At 42.7% G+C, this 16,836-nt stretch overlaps 2 protein-coding genes across 3 annotated transcripts in view; one reads left to right on the top strand and one right to left on the bottom strand.

The window, feature by feature from the left end:
- The window catches only part of clec16a (C-type lectin domain containing 16A), a 111,233-nt gene that overhangs the window by 7,778 nt on the left and 86,619 nt on the right, over window positions 1–16,836 (bottom strand). The gene's annotated exons all lie outside the window — the stretch shown is intronic.
- On the top strand, window positions 12,276–14,937 carry socs1 (suppressor of cytokine signaling 1). Its single transcript, NM_001122923.1, has 2 exons — window positions 12,276–12,467; window positions 13,600–14,937. The coding sequence occupies exon 2, from the start codon at window positions 13,657–13,659 to the stop codon at window positions 14,254–14,256; it is 600 nt and encodes a 199-aa protein (NP_001116395.1). The 5' UTR covers window positions 12,276–12,467; window positions 13,600–13,656; the 3' UTR covers window positions 14,257–14,937.

Below are 16,836 nucleotides of genomic sequence, written 5' to 3'. Positions count from 1 at the left end.
AGAAGGCTCCCCCGAGCGACTGGCCCCCCAGCCGGCCGCGGTAGGCGCCCCCCTCCCAGGGCGGCCAGGCAGTCAGGAGGCGGCAAGCCAGCCACAGATGGAAGCCCGCAGCGCCGTGAGACAGCCAGCAAAGAAGGGGCCCGGTGCCAAAACGTTCATGCCCTGACCTCCCTAAGGACTAGCATCCCCCCAGCACCCCCCCCCCCCCCGATTAAAAAAATAAATAAATAAAAAGTATAATAAAAATATTCTAATGCTAATATAACAGACTATTTTCATTCCTCTTTATTGTTTTATGTTGAAACAGGACGTTTCATCTGGAGGAGAGGGCGTATGTAACACTGTTCACTTCTGCATTGGTGTTCTGATGACAGGTTCATGACGTAATGTGACAAATGGACTTCACGGTGGGTGAATGAAAAGGAGAATAAACGCTGCAGCGGTCCTCTCAGTGGCGGTTCCACCCTGAATTACTCACCCGGGCGAGACCCTCCTCTGGCACCCCCCCCCCCCCCCCCCAATAGAGTCACTTTGTCCATTTATTGTAACTGAAAATATAGTAGGAAATATTTAATCAAACACAAATAAATAATCTAAAATAAATATTATAAACTACAAATCACACTAATAACACACTAGAATAAATGTAACTGCAGCACTAAGAACAGAAAACACTAACTAAAACTTAACCTATGTGGCCTTCCTGATGCAAGCTTGTCAATAACGTCATCATATGAAATCTGCCCCCCCCCCCCCCCCCCCCCTGAATGATTGATACTAACAACAGCAGGTTAGTGAGTTGCTCCTGAGACATTGGTGACCTCAGGTATGACTTGATCAACTGGAGTTTTGAAAAGCTAACAGCATCATCAGCAGCATCAGCAGCAGCATGCTACCATCACAGCTTATTTACCATTATGAACTAATATACAACAGTAAAACACAACAAAAACTTTGTGTTAGAGCAGAGCAGACAGACACACGAATCATAACTAATGTTACAAGTTAAGGCAGAGCAAACATTTAAGAAGAAAATCTTAAAAATGATGTTATTTGCAATATTTGGGCCTACTTCAGTTTTGGTCTTGATAGACCAAACGAGATTTTTCCTCTGCAACGTTCTTGTTGTTGGAGGGCAGATAGCATTCGAATTTAGAAAACGTGCATCTAGCTATGCGATCATAACTTTTTCTTTGTCTCTTTTCTCCTCTTCTTCTTTTCTTTTCTTTCTAAATTGGGCACCAGCTTTGACCTTTTTTTCTCCATATTTCAGATTTTTTTTGCCTTTAGCATTAATGTCCTGACATAGGTATCAAGTCTGTCGACTAAAACAACTGTCATCTTAGTGAAGAATTTTATTGTTTTCCCATTTATTATTTGGGCATTTCACACAAAAATAACCAAAAAAGCATGATTTTTTATACCTTTTTTATACCCGCAGCCCCCCCCCCCCCCCGTTCGTCAAACATTTCCAGCAGGAGCGCGTGCAGCTGCACCCAGGGGCGCCAATTCGCTACATGGCGGCACAATTTTTATTTTTTCATCAAGCACTGAGCCGCGCCCCGCGACCGTCGCCCCCCTGGAAGAAGATCCAGCCAGGTTTTGTGCATGCGTTTTGCGCTCCGTGCTCACCTCTCAGCCTGCACCCTTCACCCCGCGCCCCCTCCCTTCTCCTTCTTACACATTTGCGTCTACTTCTCAAAGACAGGAGGGAGCGCAGCTGCGGGGCGGGGGCGCCGCCAGGTTTCAGGCTGTTACAAACTCTGTGATATAAGTAAACCAATAGTGGTGCATAAATTATTTTAAAAGAGCTGAGCCGCTGGCGCCGCCCCTCTCCGTCTTTTTTCCGCCCCAGGCGATTGCCCGTATGCCTAAAACCGCTACTGGGTCCTCTACACCCAAACGTGTCTCTGAGCTCCTTTTTTCACATATGAAACTCAGCTTTACCGACACTAAATCCTGGAAAGACTGCTCCACTGATAATAATCTGATTTTTAGTCGCCAAAAGGTTCAGAAACTCATTGTTTTTTAAAACTATCCAGAAATATAGCTTCACAAAAAGGCTCCACATATTTCATCTTCAAGCTAGGCTTACATAAATTGAAAACTTTGGGGATTTTTCAATAACTTTTTTCTCGTTAATTTACGAGATTTTAAGTTGTAAATTTATGAGTTTTATCTTGTAAATTTACAGGATAAAAACTCGTAAATTTACAAGATTTTTTCTTATATTTACAACTTAAAATCTCGTAATTTAACAGTTATGACTTTCTTTCTCGTAAATGTACGACTTAAAAGTCGTAATAAAAAAAGCAATTTTTTTTGGAAAATAGCCCTAAAATTATGTCGTGTGAACCTGTGGGTTCTTCAGAGTTGAAATTTTTTTTTTCAGACTCCATGTTTTGGGAAAGGCAGAGCAGATAAATTATGGCTTTCGTTTTGACTCAATGTGAGACTACATGCTCAAATCAGTTTCAGATTCAGGAGGATTGAAGTTTGGTTCAGTTTAGTTTTATCTATTTTTTGCGCTGATATGGTATGAAAATTACAAAACAGGTTATGTAACTTTTTTTGTTTTTTTTGTTTCACAACCTGTCTTACAATAATCTGCCAAGATTTGATAAAAAGTTGCTCCTGGGCTCTGCAGTTCCACTTTCATCCCAGATTAGTTTTGTTATGCCAGATAAATACAGGAAGTTTCAAATCCAAATTTCATGTATTGCAACTTCAGCCAAACTGTGTCTCAGACCTGATAGTTTTTGTCTGACCAATTGCTATTTTTAAATCTGCCAAACAGACATCAAATGACACTATAATGCAGCTGTTGTTGTTTTTTAAACTGTTTTGTAAAAAAAAAAAACATCCTTTTTGTCCCTGACAGAGCGGAGAAAAGCCTCACTGAACAACTGTTAACTATCTAATGGTGCTTTTCAAAGCCCAAAAGATTGGCCTTCCCATAAACTACGATTTTATTTGCATGGTATCTACAGACTCACCGAGCATGTGACACATGTTGAAGAACGCGTGTTTAGGCCATGGAGTTCACACATATGCAGTGGCGGTTCTACCCTGAATTACTCCCCGGGCGAGACCCTCCTCTCCCCCCCCCCCCCCCCCCCCAATAGAGTCACTTTGTCCATTTATTGTAACTGAAAATACAGTTAGGAAATATTTAATCAAACACAAATAATCTGAAATAAATATTATAAACTACAAATCACACTAATAATACACTAGAATAAATGTAACTGCAGCACTAAGAACAGAAAACACTAACTAAAACCTAACCTTTGTGGCCTTCCTGATGCAAGCTTGTCAATAACGTCATCATATGAAATCTGCTCCCCCCCTGAATGATTGATACTAACAACAGCAGGTTAGTGAGTTGCTCCTGAGACTTTGGTGACCTCAGGTATGACTTGATCAACTGGAGTTTTGAAAAGCTAACAGCAGCAGCAGCAGCAGCAGCAGCAGCAGCGTGCTACCATCACAGCTTATTTAACATTATGAACTAGTATACAATAAAACACAACAAAAACTTTGTGTTACAGCAGAGCAGACAGACACACAAATCATAACTAATGTTACAAGTTAAGGCAGAGCAAACATTTAAGAATAAATATCTTAAAAATGACGTTATTTGCAATATTTGGGCCTACGTCAGTTTTGGTCATGATAGACCAAACAAGAGATTCTTCCTCTGCAACGTTGTTGATGTTGTAGGGCAGGGAGCATTCGAATTTAGAAAACGTGCATCTAGCTATGCGATAATACCCTTTTCTTTGTCTCTTTTCTCCTCTTCTTCTCTTTTCTTTCTAAATTGGGCACCAGCTTTGACCTTTTTTCTCCATATTTCAGATGTTTTTGCATTTAGCATTAATGTCCTGACATAGGTATCAAGTCTCTCGACTAAACCAACTGTCATCTAAGTGAAGAATTTTTTTTGTTTTCCCATTATTTATTTGGGCATTTCACACAAAAATAACCAAAAAAGCATGATTTTTTTATACCTTTTTTATACCCGCAGCCCCCCCCCGTTCGTCAAACATTTCCAGCAGGAGCGCGTGCAGCTGCACCCAGGGGCGCCAATTCGCTACATGGCGGCGCAATTTTTATTTTTATTTTTTCATCAAGCACTGAGCCGCGCCCCGCGACCGTTGCCCCTCTGGAAGGAGATCCAGCCAGGCTTGCGCATGCGTTTTGCGCTCCGTGCTCACCTCTCAGCCTGCACCCTTCACCCCGCGCCCCCTCCCTTCTCCTTCTTCACCCCGCGCCCCCTCCCTTCTCCTTCTTCACCCCGCGCCCCCTCTCTTCTCCTTCTCACACATTTGCATCTACTTCTCAAAGACAGGAGGGAGCGCAGCTGCGGGGCGGGGGCGCCGCCAGGTTTCAGGCTGTTACAAACTCTGTGATATAAGTAAACCAATAGTGGTGCATAAAGTATTTTACAAGAGCTGAGCCGCTGGCGCCGCCCCTCCGTCATTTTTCCGCCCCGGGCGATCGCCCGTATGGCCCGTGCCTAAAACCGCTACTGCACATATGTCAATATCAAATCAGAGTCTCTGATTGGTCAAAGTTCGACCTGGTTTATTGTGCAACACGCATTTCGTTCGTAGAACCTTAAAATGATCGCAGAAACTTACGAAGCTAAACATAAAAGAATTACTATTAGAACGCGGATGCCCAAAATAATAATAATGGATTGGATTTATCTGCGCTTTTCAAGACACCCAAAGCGCTTACATTATGTCCATTATTCATTCACTCCTCATTCATACTTGGTGATGGTAAGCTACTGTTGTAGCCACAGCTGCCCTGGGGCAGACTGACAGAGGCGTGGCTGCCATTTCGCGCCTACGGCCCCTCTGACCATCACCGGGATCAATCATGCGCATTCACACACCAGTGGAGCCACACTGGAGGCAAGGAGGGTGAAGTGTCTTGCCCAAGGACACAACGACATTTTGGCTGGTGGGAGCGGGGATCGAACCGCCAACCCTTCGATCATTGGACGACCCACTCAACCACCTGAGCCACTGTCGCCCCTGTCGCATGTAAACACGCATTTACATGGGTTTAAATAGATATTTTATCACAAGTGGCTGTTTTAACGTGCATGCAGAGGGTGGGGTGAACATAGTCTGAATGTTCACGTGTATGTAAACGGTTTTAAATGTTGAAGCTCGAAACGCACGTTTGTGTATTTCTGCACACTTTTAAAGCAACGGACCAATGGGGAATGTGACACTCATACAAACTTAAAAAGTAGGTCAAACTTTGATCTGGTTTAATCTGCATGTACATTTAATGGCCACACCTTTTGTACATTAGGCACGAAAATAATCGTAGAAACTGGTGTAGCTAAATGTGAATGTTAATGTTTTGAATACTGAACCCTGTAAGGCTGTATTAACACATAGATGTATTAATATTGACTTTTAAAGCTACAGACACACCAGGGAAGTCAATATTCAAGACTGTCAAAGTTTGACCAGCAAAGTGCATTTAATGGCCATGCTTTTTGTGCATAAAGTCCGGAAATATTCGTAGAAATTTGCTTAGCTACATGTGAATGTAAGAGTTTTGAATGCTGATGCTCGAAAATTTTGCATAGATTTTTTTATTGGAGGGGCCGCCTAAAAGTGCGTTGCAGAGGGCGATGTGAACATAGTTTGAACACCCGAATTTTGAGCACAGAAGCCCGAAACATGTTTACGTAGGCTTTTTAAACTACGGACACATGTGACGCGTGTTAAAGAACACGCTTAAAGCAGGTTCTTAAACACAAGTATAGCCCTACTGAACAAGCAGGGCTTCTTCTTTTTCTACTGTTTACTAACAAATTTTCACTACCCAGAGTTGGAAGAGGCTTTGTGCAAATTATCGAAGCAGTGCAAATCTCATGAATCTTGCTCAAGGCTGTCTCTTTCTAAGCTCAATTCTGATATATGAATGACTTCGTGTCATAATTCCGGACGGCCACAAAGTGCAATTATTTTTTTTATTTTTTTTATTTATTTTTTTTTTTTAACTTGTCCTGTCCAACAGCTAGGCAGACAGATGAGAGCTGAGGGCCTCTTGGGTTGGACATATTTTACTTTAACAAGAGGGGTTATTAATCTTAAGACAAACCAAAGGTATGTCTGAATAAACCCCTTTTGTAATTGAGGCCAAACTTTATTAATTTCAAACATGTCTGAAAATCTTTGGTGTTGGACCGGACGGAAAAGGAAAGAGGGGAAGAAGAAAGAGGGACGTTAGAGAGAGTGGGGGTAGGGGGTGATAATAGGAGGGGAAGGGGGATAAGACCATGAAGCAGCATAAAGCAACAAGTTTACTGGTTGTTAATCATTATGGTAAGGTTCAAATGTAAAAAAAAAACAAAAAAAAGGGCGGAGCCTGTCCACACACACACTCAAATGTTATAAACACACCTGTTAGTTGCAAAAATGTCCACCTGTCGACATGTACACAAAACAGATAGTGTTCACACGCATACTTATGCCTTAAAACCAACTAGTGTGAAATATTTCAGTCATTCAGTCTGTTGAGCTAACACCTGTGCTCAGGTGAGTGTTTATGTTCTTCTAAAATGAATGGTGGAACGTGAAAAGAAGGAGGGAGAGTGCCCAGCCATCCCCACCCCAAGACCCCCACCGCACCAGCAGCGGCAGCCGGATTCCCCCCAACACCACACGGGAACCGGCAGGGAACAACCGCCGCCCGGGCGACCAAGCCCGCCACCCAGGCCAGGGCCAGCAGGGCCGCCGCAAGGCCCCCAGAGCCAGAGAGCAGGGAGGCACGGAGGGAAAGAGGGCGCCGCCCCAGCCCAACCAGGAGAGCAGCCCCCCCGCCGCGCCGGGAGAACCCAACGCAGGGCCCCACCGGAGAAGGACGCCCACAGCCCCAGACGAGCACCCCACCACCACCCAGGAGTTCCGGGCATCCCCCCGCCCCAACCCCAGGTACGGGCCAGGACCCCCCAAGGGAGACCCACTCCGCACTCCAGGCAGCCATCCGCCCGGCCCACGGTTGGTCCAGGGAGGAGCGAGGCAGGGGCCCGCCGCCCCCGCCCAGAAGGGGGGAACCCCGGGGAAAAAAGAGGGCCCACAAGGGGTGTTGTAAATATGGCCCGACCAGGCTCGGCCACAGTTGGAAATTTGGCGGGGCCCAGCACTCAGGAGCAAGGACCAGAACCCACCCCCCAGGGACACGAACACCCCCGGCTCAGATGTAATGTGAACCCCCCCACCGCGCGGAGAGAGCACCGCCGGGCCCAGGAAGCCAGCACCCCGGGGACACAGCCGCCGTTGCAAAGGGGCCCGTACCCCCCACCAGGGAAGAGGCAGGGGACAGATGGTCCTAGGTCCCACCTTCCTTGCAAAATGTGTGTGCGTGTATGTGTGTTTGAGAGAGTGTGTGTGTGCATGTGTGTGTGTTTATGTTGGGATGTATATATTGAGGGGGGAGGGGTGTGTGTACTAAGGGGGGTGCGGTTAAAATTGGCGGGTAGGGCACTAAGGGGAGGTCTCCTGATTACTCACAGTGACGTCCCCTCACCCTCCCCACCAAGGGGCCCTAAATGTCTAAGGTGCGGTTAAAATTGGCGGGTAGGGTGCTAGGAGGACATCCGCTGCTTGCTGGCAGTGATGTCCAAGCACCCCCCCTACCAAGGGCCCTACATGTCTAAGGTGCAAATAAAACCGAAAGAGGGGGGGCCCACTCCATACGGCAACCACAGGAGGGGGGTCACTGCTTAGTAAACCCCCCCCCCCAAGGCTCATCGCAGGCTAAGCCCCCCACCCCCTCACCCTATTATGAGGTTATATGAGGAAGGGGGTAAGTTGGGGACAGATGATAGACTGTCCCCCGGTGGTCAAACAGCCGTCCCCCGCCCCCCCCCCAGCAAGGGGGCCAGGCCCACCCAGCCCCGGGGCCCCACCCCCGGAGGCGCAGACACCCCAGGCCCAGCACCACCACCCCCACCACAAAGTGCAATTATTAATTTTTTTCTCCATGATCAACTTTTCAATGGTTGGAACTTCCATGGATTAAAAGGGACACCACAGATACATTGCTACTAAATCTGAGTCCCTGATTGGTCAAAGTTTGACCTGGTTTAGCTGGCAAAGGCCACGTTTTTTATGTTGAGCTTGAGAACGGTCATAGAAATTTGCGAATCTGGATGCGAATGCAAGAGTTTTGAATTCCGAAGCCCGAAACGTGTGTTCACGTTGTCCTTTCATTGGAAATGGACGCTTGAATGTGTATTGCCGAGGTTGATGTGTACGTAGCTTTAGAGGTATACCCTTTATTTCATTTTCTCTGTTGTCACCATGTTTCCTTATTACTTTACATACAATAAAAGCTGTAATATTTATCTGTTAAGAGAAAGTGAAACTGGAAGACACAAGTAAATTAGATAAGTTTTAATTAAATACCCCTTATTACTCCTAATTTAAATGTTTTATTATAGGTTTCTTTGCGGTTGCCCTTTTATAAGGTTTACAAGTGGATGATTACTGTCATGCTGAAAAGTAGATTTTTCTACAGAGATAAGAAAAACAGGGAAAGGTTCTAGCATGTCCTTGTCAAGTGATAGTGCAGACCTACTCTCTACATGGAGGACAAAATGCTAAAATAATGCACAAGAAGAATGAAAGCACTGTTTCTTACCTTACTGAATTATGGTTTGTGTCCAAATTAATTCCCTACTCACTACATAGTACACAATACAGTGTGCTCTAGAGATGGGATTTATAGCTCTTTTTAGGGAGCTGAATCTTTTGGATCAGTTCATTTCAAAGAGCTGGGGGGGTATTCCAAAAGACAGATTTAAACTACCCTGACTTTAACCCTGAACTCTTGCTGAAGTCCACCTGCACGTGCTTACTCTGGGTATGTCGGTTCCAAAAGACCAGATATCAGTTAGCGAAATGACGCTCGACTTGGTAACCCTGGGTTAATGCGCGTGCACGACAAGTACATAAAGGCATTCTCAATGGATCGCAGATTTCAGGAGTCACCATGGAAACGCGTGGAGAAAAAAAGAGAGCGCTGTACTCCAGTGAGACGGAGTCAGAGATTTTAATGACGGCATATGAGGATTATGCGCCCATCAAAAAAGTAATACAGGTGGATAAGCAAAAGATAGTTTCTGCTTGGAGGAAAATAACGAACAAAGTAAACGCATGAGTTTCTAAGTTATCAACAGAATCCTTGTGCTATCCTATGCGGTCAAGATGACCCCACCATTGACGTGTTATCCCTACCATGATAAAGGTGGAGAGGATTTCATGTAATCCATGGAAACCAGTGAACACCACAAATCAGCGCACTGTCTTGTGGGGTCTAAATGACCTCATTCCCAATGTCAAAGTGCCTAGGATAGCACAAGGGTTAAATGAATTACTTCAATTGGTAATTGAAGTAATTACCAATTCAAGAAATTACCAATTACCAATCAAGTACTTGAATTGTCTATCCAACTCAATTATTGTTTTTACAACTCAAATTTACATATTTATCTAACTAAATGTAGTATTACACCAATTCAATTTATTGTTTTTCCATCTTAATTTATTTGTACTTCTTGAACTCTCATATGTCTAAGTTTTGAGGCCGCAGATATTCTCATTTTTATGACATCAAAATGAATGATTTAATCAGGATTTCCAACAGGACAATATGCTTTAATCATGATTCTGACATAAACCACAGTTCATACTACAATATCCAGCACTAGGGGTGCTAAATAAACTCATTATCCTCTCGCTCCCTCTCACTCATGGTGCAGAGAGAATTAAACATGGTAGGACAAAATAACTCGGCAAAACAGAATAAAACAGCTGGATAACTAAACACATCTGAACAAAACCACACACTTAAACCCCAATCCGTCCAGGCAGGCAAAGGGAATGGTATTCCACAATTCCTTGCGCTGCCAATCTAAAAGGAGCACCAAAGTTGCACCTACTTAATTCAATTAATTTGAATGAAAGTAAAACAACTGTCTGATAACTATGCGTTATTTTTAAATTTGATTGAACAAAAAAAATGAGTTATCTTAACTTAAGCAAATAGTTAAGTTAATAAAAATGTATGTATGTATTAATGTAAAAAAAAAAAGTTAGATCAATGTAAAAATGTTTATCTTTCCAACATCCATACCTGGTCTTATCACCCTATAATGGTGGAAAAAGTATTGTTTGAGCTTCTTCATCCACTAAATCATCTTCAAATGGACACGCCATGCTCCTTCATCTCTCTGAAAACAAACTAACCTTCAACTAAACCTGCTCCAGACCAGGTTATGTTCAGAGCATGAGTTGCAATGGGAACTAAGCATACCTCCTTTTTTGGAACCGAAAGCTGAGGTTATCCGCTTCCTTAGCCTCAAACTTACATTGTAACTCACATAACCTGCTTTTTGGAATACCCCCCTGTTCAAAAGGGGCATTGAATAGTGTTTTAGTATTTAGGGAGTATAGGGAGGGAATTTTGATGGCAAGCTCTCTTGCAAAGGTTAAAAAAAAAGGTGTTTTGATAACTACAACCTGTCAAAAACCTTTAAAAAATCTTAAAAAACATATTGCATTTAGACATTCAGATGCATGTTCCCCCGCTGGATCCCTTAGGTTTTGATTTAGAATCAGAGTGTGCGTAAAATAGCAGAACAGTCTCATTGGTCTGCAAATTCTTGCGCTGAGACAAAACACATGCTGTTATGCTGTAGTCCCTCCCTGTTTCACAGAAATGAAACCTATGGAAAGAAAAAAAAGCAGCATGCCGGTCCAAGAAAACACAGACCTTCCCATAAGCCATAAGACCCATTTGGGTTGCTGTTTATGATCTGAAACAGATGTGCAAATTTAGAAGAATCAGCAAACTCAGAGTTTTAGAGTTTTCAGCTTTAACTCACATTGACAAAAAGGAGAGACAAATGCAAAGAAAAGTGCACCTCTTTGTTGCTTCTTCCAGTCCTCTATTTTTGTCTCCTCATTTGAGCTACACCTGCAGTCACTTACAAAAAAGAATATATTTATGCTCTAGTTACAGACTTAACTGAATAGGGATTTACCATGAGGTCACTCTCAATCAATAGTGGGAATCGCTTTTCTGCATGACCTTCACTAGAAGTATTTTTACAATAAAGCAGAAGGGTCTAGTCCTAAGAATTTTATCACACTGCAACAGAGATTTAAAAGAGCAGAAAGATCGTGCGCTAATCTGATAGGTCGAGTAACGATAACATACCAAGACTGCGCGCTCAGACTACATTAGACACCATGTACTTGAATGCCACTGGTTCTCATATGACTTCCCTTAACTTTCTGTTCATCTGACCACCTCTTTTGCAACAGTGAAGAACAACACTGCTTTTGTTTACTGGGAATAGGATCTGGAATGTGCCATTTAAAGTTAAAAGAAACACAGCGACTCACAAAAAGATGATGGTGTCATGCCAGCAGATACATCATTACACAGTAATGTTTTCACTCTGTTCTGAGTTACCTGGTAGAAGCGTGACTCATTTAAATGTGCATGCACACATTCAGCTTCTGAGTAGTGGAATGATCAATTGAATAAACTAAATTCACCGCATCTTTTCTTTTGAAAGTTTAAGTGGAACTAAAAAGAAAGAACCAGATGATTTCTGCAAAATGAGTTTCATATGAGGAACCCAGCAGGACCTCTCCAACAGCTGCTGCATGATAATTGAAGAAGTCATCCAAAAATAGAGGACCTAATAAAACACAACACTGCAAACCTGAAAAAGTGAAATGTCGCAGGGATATCAAGAAGAATATTACAATAACACTTGAAAACATGACACAAGTTCAAACCGTGTGTGAAAAAAGAAAAATAATAAACATGAAAAATAAGGCAATTTAAAGCAGATTGTTTTACATAGAAAATGCTACGATTAACAAAAAAGAAGAAGATAACATCATCACCTAATGTGTCATCCAGATTTTTAAATCATTATTAACACATATTTTGCAATAGTTGATTTCTTAGATGTCTGTTTTTTAACCAGTGCTGAGCTTTTACGGTTCTGTACAACAGCTCGAGTTACTCGAACATGTCACATGACTCTGCGGTTTTTGGTATTTCTCTAAATCTGACAGACTTCAATTAAACTGAAACGCCACTTTGGGTGGCCTCACAGCGAGAGTTTCCCTTTCGTTTCTGTTTCACAGAAGCAGAGCGATTCAAAGAAAAAGGGGGCGGGGCTAACGGCGCAGTATAAATGAAGGAGTGAGGCGTGTTTACCAGTCGTTCAAACCCGCTGACAAGCCTGACGGCTGACGGGGTAGAAGAAGCTAGCGGACACGCATCATTAAACCGTCCTGGCTATTCTTTCTGGTGGATTATCTCCTTGGCCGTGTTTGCTTCTGCCTCCGTGCAATGTTGCTACTTCGGAAGAATAAAAATTGAACCGCCGCTGGCATCAAAACAAAACGGTGAGCCCTTTCCCCCCTCTTTTTTTAGTCAGGCATATTTTTGGGCAGATCAAATACATAAATCAATTATTTAAAGAAATAAGAAAATGAATTAAAAATGTATGCGATGAGTTACTTTTAACAGAACTAAAATCGTGAAATTTTCAGGAATTCTGATAGCAATAGTGTTGAATCACCACAACTCTTTGAAACTCCACTCATGATTGACAAACACATAAGCTCTAAGTTAATGGGATCACACTTGACTTGCCCAGGGCGGGGGTCATATTTTAGGTTGATTTCCAAAAGTTATCGACTTAGTTTCTTTAATTTTCAGTTTCAAATGTGCTGCTGGCTTTACATAGTTTTATTTTCATTATTTCTTTTTACTCCTATCAAAAAAAAAATTAACAAATAGTGCCTTAAGCATGATATGTACTGGTGTGCTTTGGATAATTGGTCGTTTGGATTCCAGCCAAACCACTAAGTGAAGTGTCTTTTTAACTTGGCATGGCTTAACTAAAAGTAGGAAACATTCCTAGTACGTCTCCAGGGACAGCTATTAAATGATGCACACATGCATGTGTAGGTACCGTAACCATTCGGCCTGCAATAACCGTTCGGGGTCCTTTCGCCTGAGGATAATGTCACACTACGGTAAACCCACTTGGACAAACTACATAGCGTGGAGATCTGCGCGGGCTCTACATATTTTCCTTTCACGTTTCCTTTTGTAACCTAAAGTTCTTTTCTACTCCACACAAGCAAACCGTGAGCAGCTGGAGTCTCACAGCTTCGTGTTCGCAGGCAGGGAATGTGCTTTGTTATAGTGTGCAGTCCGTTCGGCTGCAATGCACTTAATAATAATCATAATAATTAAAGCACATTTAGAATATATAATCTCGCTTTGTGTTGGAACTCTGTTTGTTTACAACAGACCGCATAATATCTTCTTCTATGGTAGTATAGTAATTTGTCCAGACCAATCACTATCTGACACGTAATCGTACCAACGGACAGCCAATCACATAATGTAACGTCAGCACTAGTTGAAGGACCCCGAACGGTTGTTGCAGGCCGAATGGTTATGGTACCTACACGTACTACTTTTTTTTAGCCTGTCAAACTAACATTTTCTTTTTTCTTCTTCCAGGATGTCATTGTGGGAATTAGAAATGGGAGAGGGTTTGGTGCCTCTCCCTTTTGTAGGATGGTAGCCAGCAGCACAGTGGAAGGTCATGACAAGATCCATTTGCCAAGCTCCCCCCCTTGTACGCAGTCAGATGGTCTTCAGCGTTGGTCCAACGCAAGTCCAAGATCTGTCCACCTGACTCACTTTCGTACCTTCACCTCTAGAGAGGACTGCGACACCATCACTGACACTGCCGCAAAGCTTGAGCACAGTGGCTTTTACTGGGGCCCTCTGGGAGTGGAGGACGCCCACCGCATGCTGCAGGACGCTCCCCTGGGAAGCTTTCTAATCCGCGACAGCCGGCAGAAAAACGTGTTCTTCACGCTGTCCTACAACGCCAAAGGTGGGCCAGTCAGCGTTCGCATCGACTACAAGCAACACAAGTTCTCGTTGGCGGGCAGTGAGCGCGCCTTTTCGACAGTGTTCGCCCTTTTGGAGCATTACATCAGCTCACCCAAGAAGAGTCTGAGCGTTCCGTACAGGAAATGGCAGCCCACTCTACAGGAGTTGTGCAGGAGGCGCATTGTGGGGATTTGTGGTGGAAAGAACCGCCTCCCGGAGCTGCCTGCCACGCATGTGGTCCAGGACTTCCTGTTGGAGTTCCCTTACAAACTGTGATCCACCAGTCGTCAAAGGTTTTGACCACGCTATGTCTCATTTCAAGTCTGCAATTCTGTTCAGGTAAAAACAGGTTGGAGGAAATGTTGAGCGATGCTGCGTCTCCATGGCTACAGACCCAACTAGCTGACCCTTCTGTGCTTAAACAATGTGAATTGTTCATAGAGAGACAAAATTATGGTGGGCAACTACAGGCAGCTTTCAGTGGCACAGAAATATTTCAAACCATATCATCATCTAATACCTCGAGTGACTTAACTAGCTGTTGCACATGGACAGAAGATCTCAGAGTATTGGAAAGTGCTGCATTAAAAGGGAACTACAAGCACAGCAGAGCTAATAAAAAGAAACAAGGACATGGAGATCCAACTGAGACAGGATCTCTTGAAAGACGGACTTGTAGCCACTTGGAGTCCCAGCAGTGGGAACGCTTGAAACGGTCAGACTAGATTTTGTAGTAATTTTAATACTCTAATATGAAGTGTTTACATAATGGTGTAATCTTTGTCAACCCCAAAGGCTCAGAGATCTGAATTAAATGTGGCATCTGGTATCCAGTTGTTCTGTATGCAGAGGTGTCTCGCCTCTAAAAAATTAATTCTTGTTTTTACTATCTCTGCCAAGCAGATGTATAAATCAAAAATACATTATTATATTTTATACTTGGTTTTTGGAATAAAATATATTTAAATGAAGTATTTTTTGGTTTGTTTGAATCTTTTGAGTGCAATGCATGACACGCCCCTTCATGGACCATGCAGTGTCATAGACTATAAGACAGACAGGAAAGTGGAAGGTGATGTACAGTATTATCACCGCAGTGAGTCATCTCTGTAAGGCAGATGATGGGTGGGCGAGGCTTTGGTAGTAAATGAATTGTTACGCTCATGTACAAGCACGCTTACCAGAAATGGGGCAGAGGTGACAAAAAAAGAAGTGCGTATGATTTTGTGTGTGTGGTTCGAAACAAGTTTAACCTAATGTGGAAAAAGTGCAGACTGAAAATTTCCTCATAAGGAAGTGGGGAAACTGGTTCGTGGTCAAAGCAACCCGTCACTTCAAGGTCAATTTTTGAGAAAGTGATTCTAGTAAGGAGACATGAAAGCAACCACAAGCTACAAGGATCCGTAAATCTAGTTTGTAAAACTGAGGTTCAGGAAAAGTTTTCAGAGGTTTTCCTTTTTGGTTGTCTCATCTCAAACAAACTGACATGTCTAAACTGGGTGCACCACTGAGACTAGACAACTTTGGAGTCAACTTTATGGTTAAAAGGGAAGTGACTGGTTCACCACTACCAGGGTATTGATGTCGGTTGCTTCAAACTGAAAGTGAGACACATTTAACCATAACACCCAGTAGATGCAGGAAATATCCAGACTGTTCTTTTCATTTAAACCCTTGTGCTATCCTAGGCACTTTACCATTGGGAGTCGGGTCATCTAGACCCACTAGACGGTGCGCTGAACCTTTTTTCTTCAACGATTGTGATCTTCACTGGTTTCCATGGATAACATGAAATGTTTCCCCCTTTATCCACCTTTGTCATGGCAGGGATAACACGTCAATGTAAGGGTGGAGTTATCTAAGAGAGCACAAGGGTTAATGATTTACAAATAATAAAAAATATTATTTGTCTATGCCTTAACATTAAGCAAAAAGACATTGAGACACACATTAAATTTACAATGTTATAACCTATCTTAATGAAACAGGGGAGAAGTTCACATGTGCAGCCTGACTATGAACAAACATAAAAAACTCCAATATGAAGTGTTTTAAAATCTCTTTTATAAGTGTTGAGATTAAGCTCTAATTATCACTAACTTTACTATAAAAAAGGGTTTGCAGCATTCAAATGGGAGTACCAATACATCCATGGAATGCTTTGTAAATGTGTAAACAGTTGTATAATACAAAGTTTTGCAAATTTATGCAATGTAAGTTGTTTTGTTCTGATCAACTTGAGTCCAACTTGCATGAAATTGTTTTTATTTCTAAGACAAATGGAATCTCAGATTCATAAAAGATACAAGAGAGAGTAAATATTGACATTAAATTGATTTTTTTTGTAAAAAAGAAAAAGCAAATTGAGAGAAATTATCTCTACAAAATAAATTACAAGTCGAAATAAAAGCCTTGTTTTCACTGAATGGCATGATATGGTCTGGCCCAGTATTTGGAGCGTTTCCATTATGAAACAGACCCATTAAGCCAGACCGAACTCTACCATTTTTGGGCCCCCGTTGGTTGTAAGTCCAAGAAAAATGGAACAGACCGGTCAGGGCGGAGCTACTGTTGAATGTTCACCTGAAATGCCTGGACCAATTTAAACCGGACCATACGGTACAGCTCGGTGGAAACAAGGCTAAAACGTGCTTTCACACTAGGATCTTTATTTGAAGAAATGAAGAATGCTAAAAAATGTTCACTGTCAGGGGAGGAGCAGACTGGTGTTTGTTTGGGGAAAGCATGTTAATGGATGTACACTGATGGGGAAAAAAGCTCTAGCTGGCTTCTAGCTAATCAATTCAACTCATTTCAATTTTATTTATATAGCCCAAATTCACAACAACAGTTGTC

Source organism: Oryzias latipes, chromosome 8 (genome assembly GCF_002234675.1).
Source record: "Oryzias latipes chromosome 8, ASM223467v1".
NCBI classification, from domain to species: Eukaryota; Metazoa; Chordata; class Actinopteri; order Beloniformes; family Adrianichthyidae; genus Oryzias; species Oryzias latipes.
This window is presented reverse-complemented; position numbering and strand designations above follow the sequence as displayed.

Excerpts from the sequence above, each read along its gene's own strand:
- socs1 (NM_001122923.1), top strand. The coding sequence starts at position 13,657 with ATGGTAGCCAGCAGCACAGTGGAAGGTCATGACAAGATCCATTTGCCA.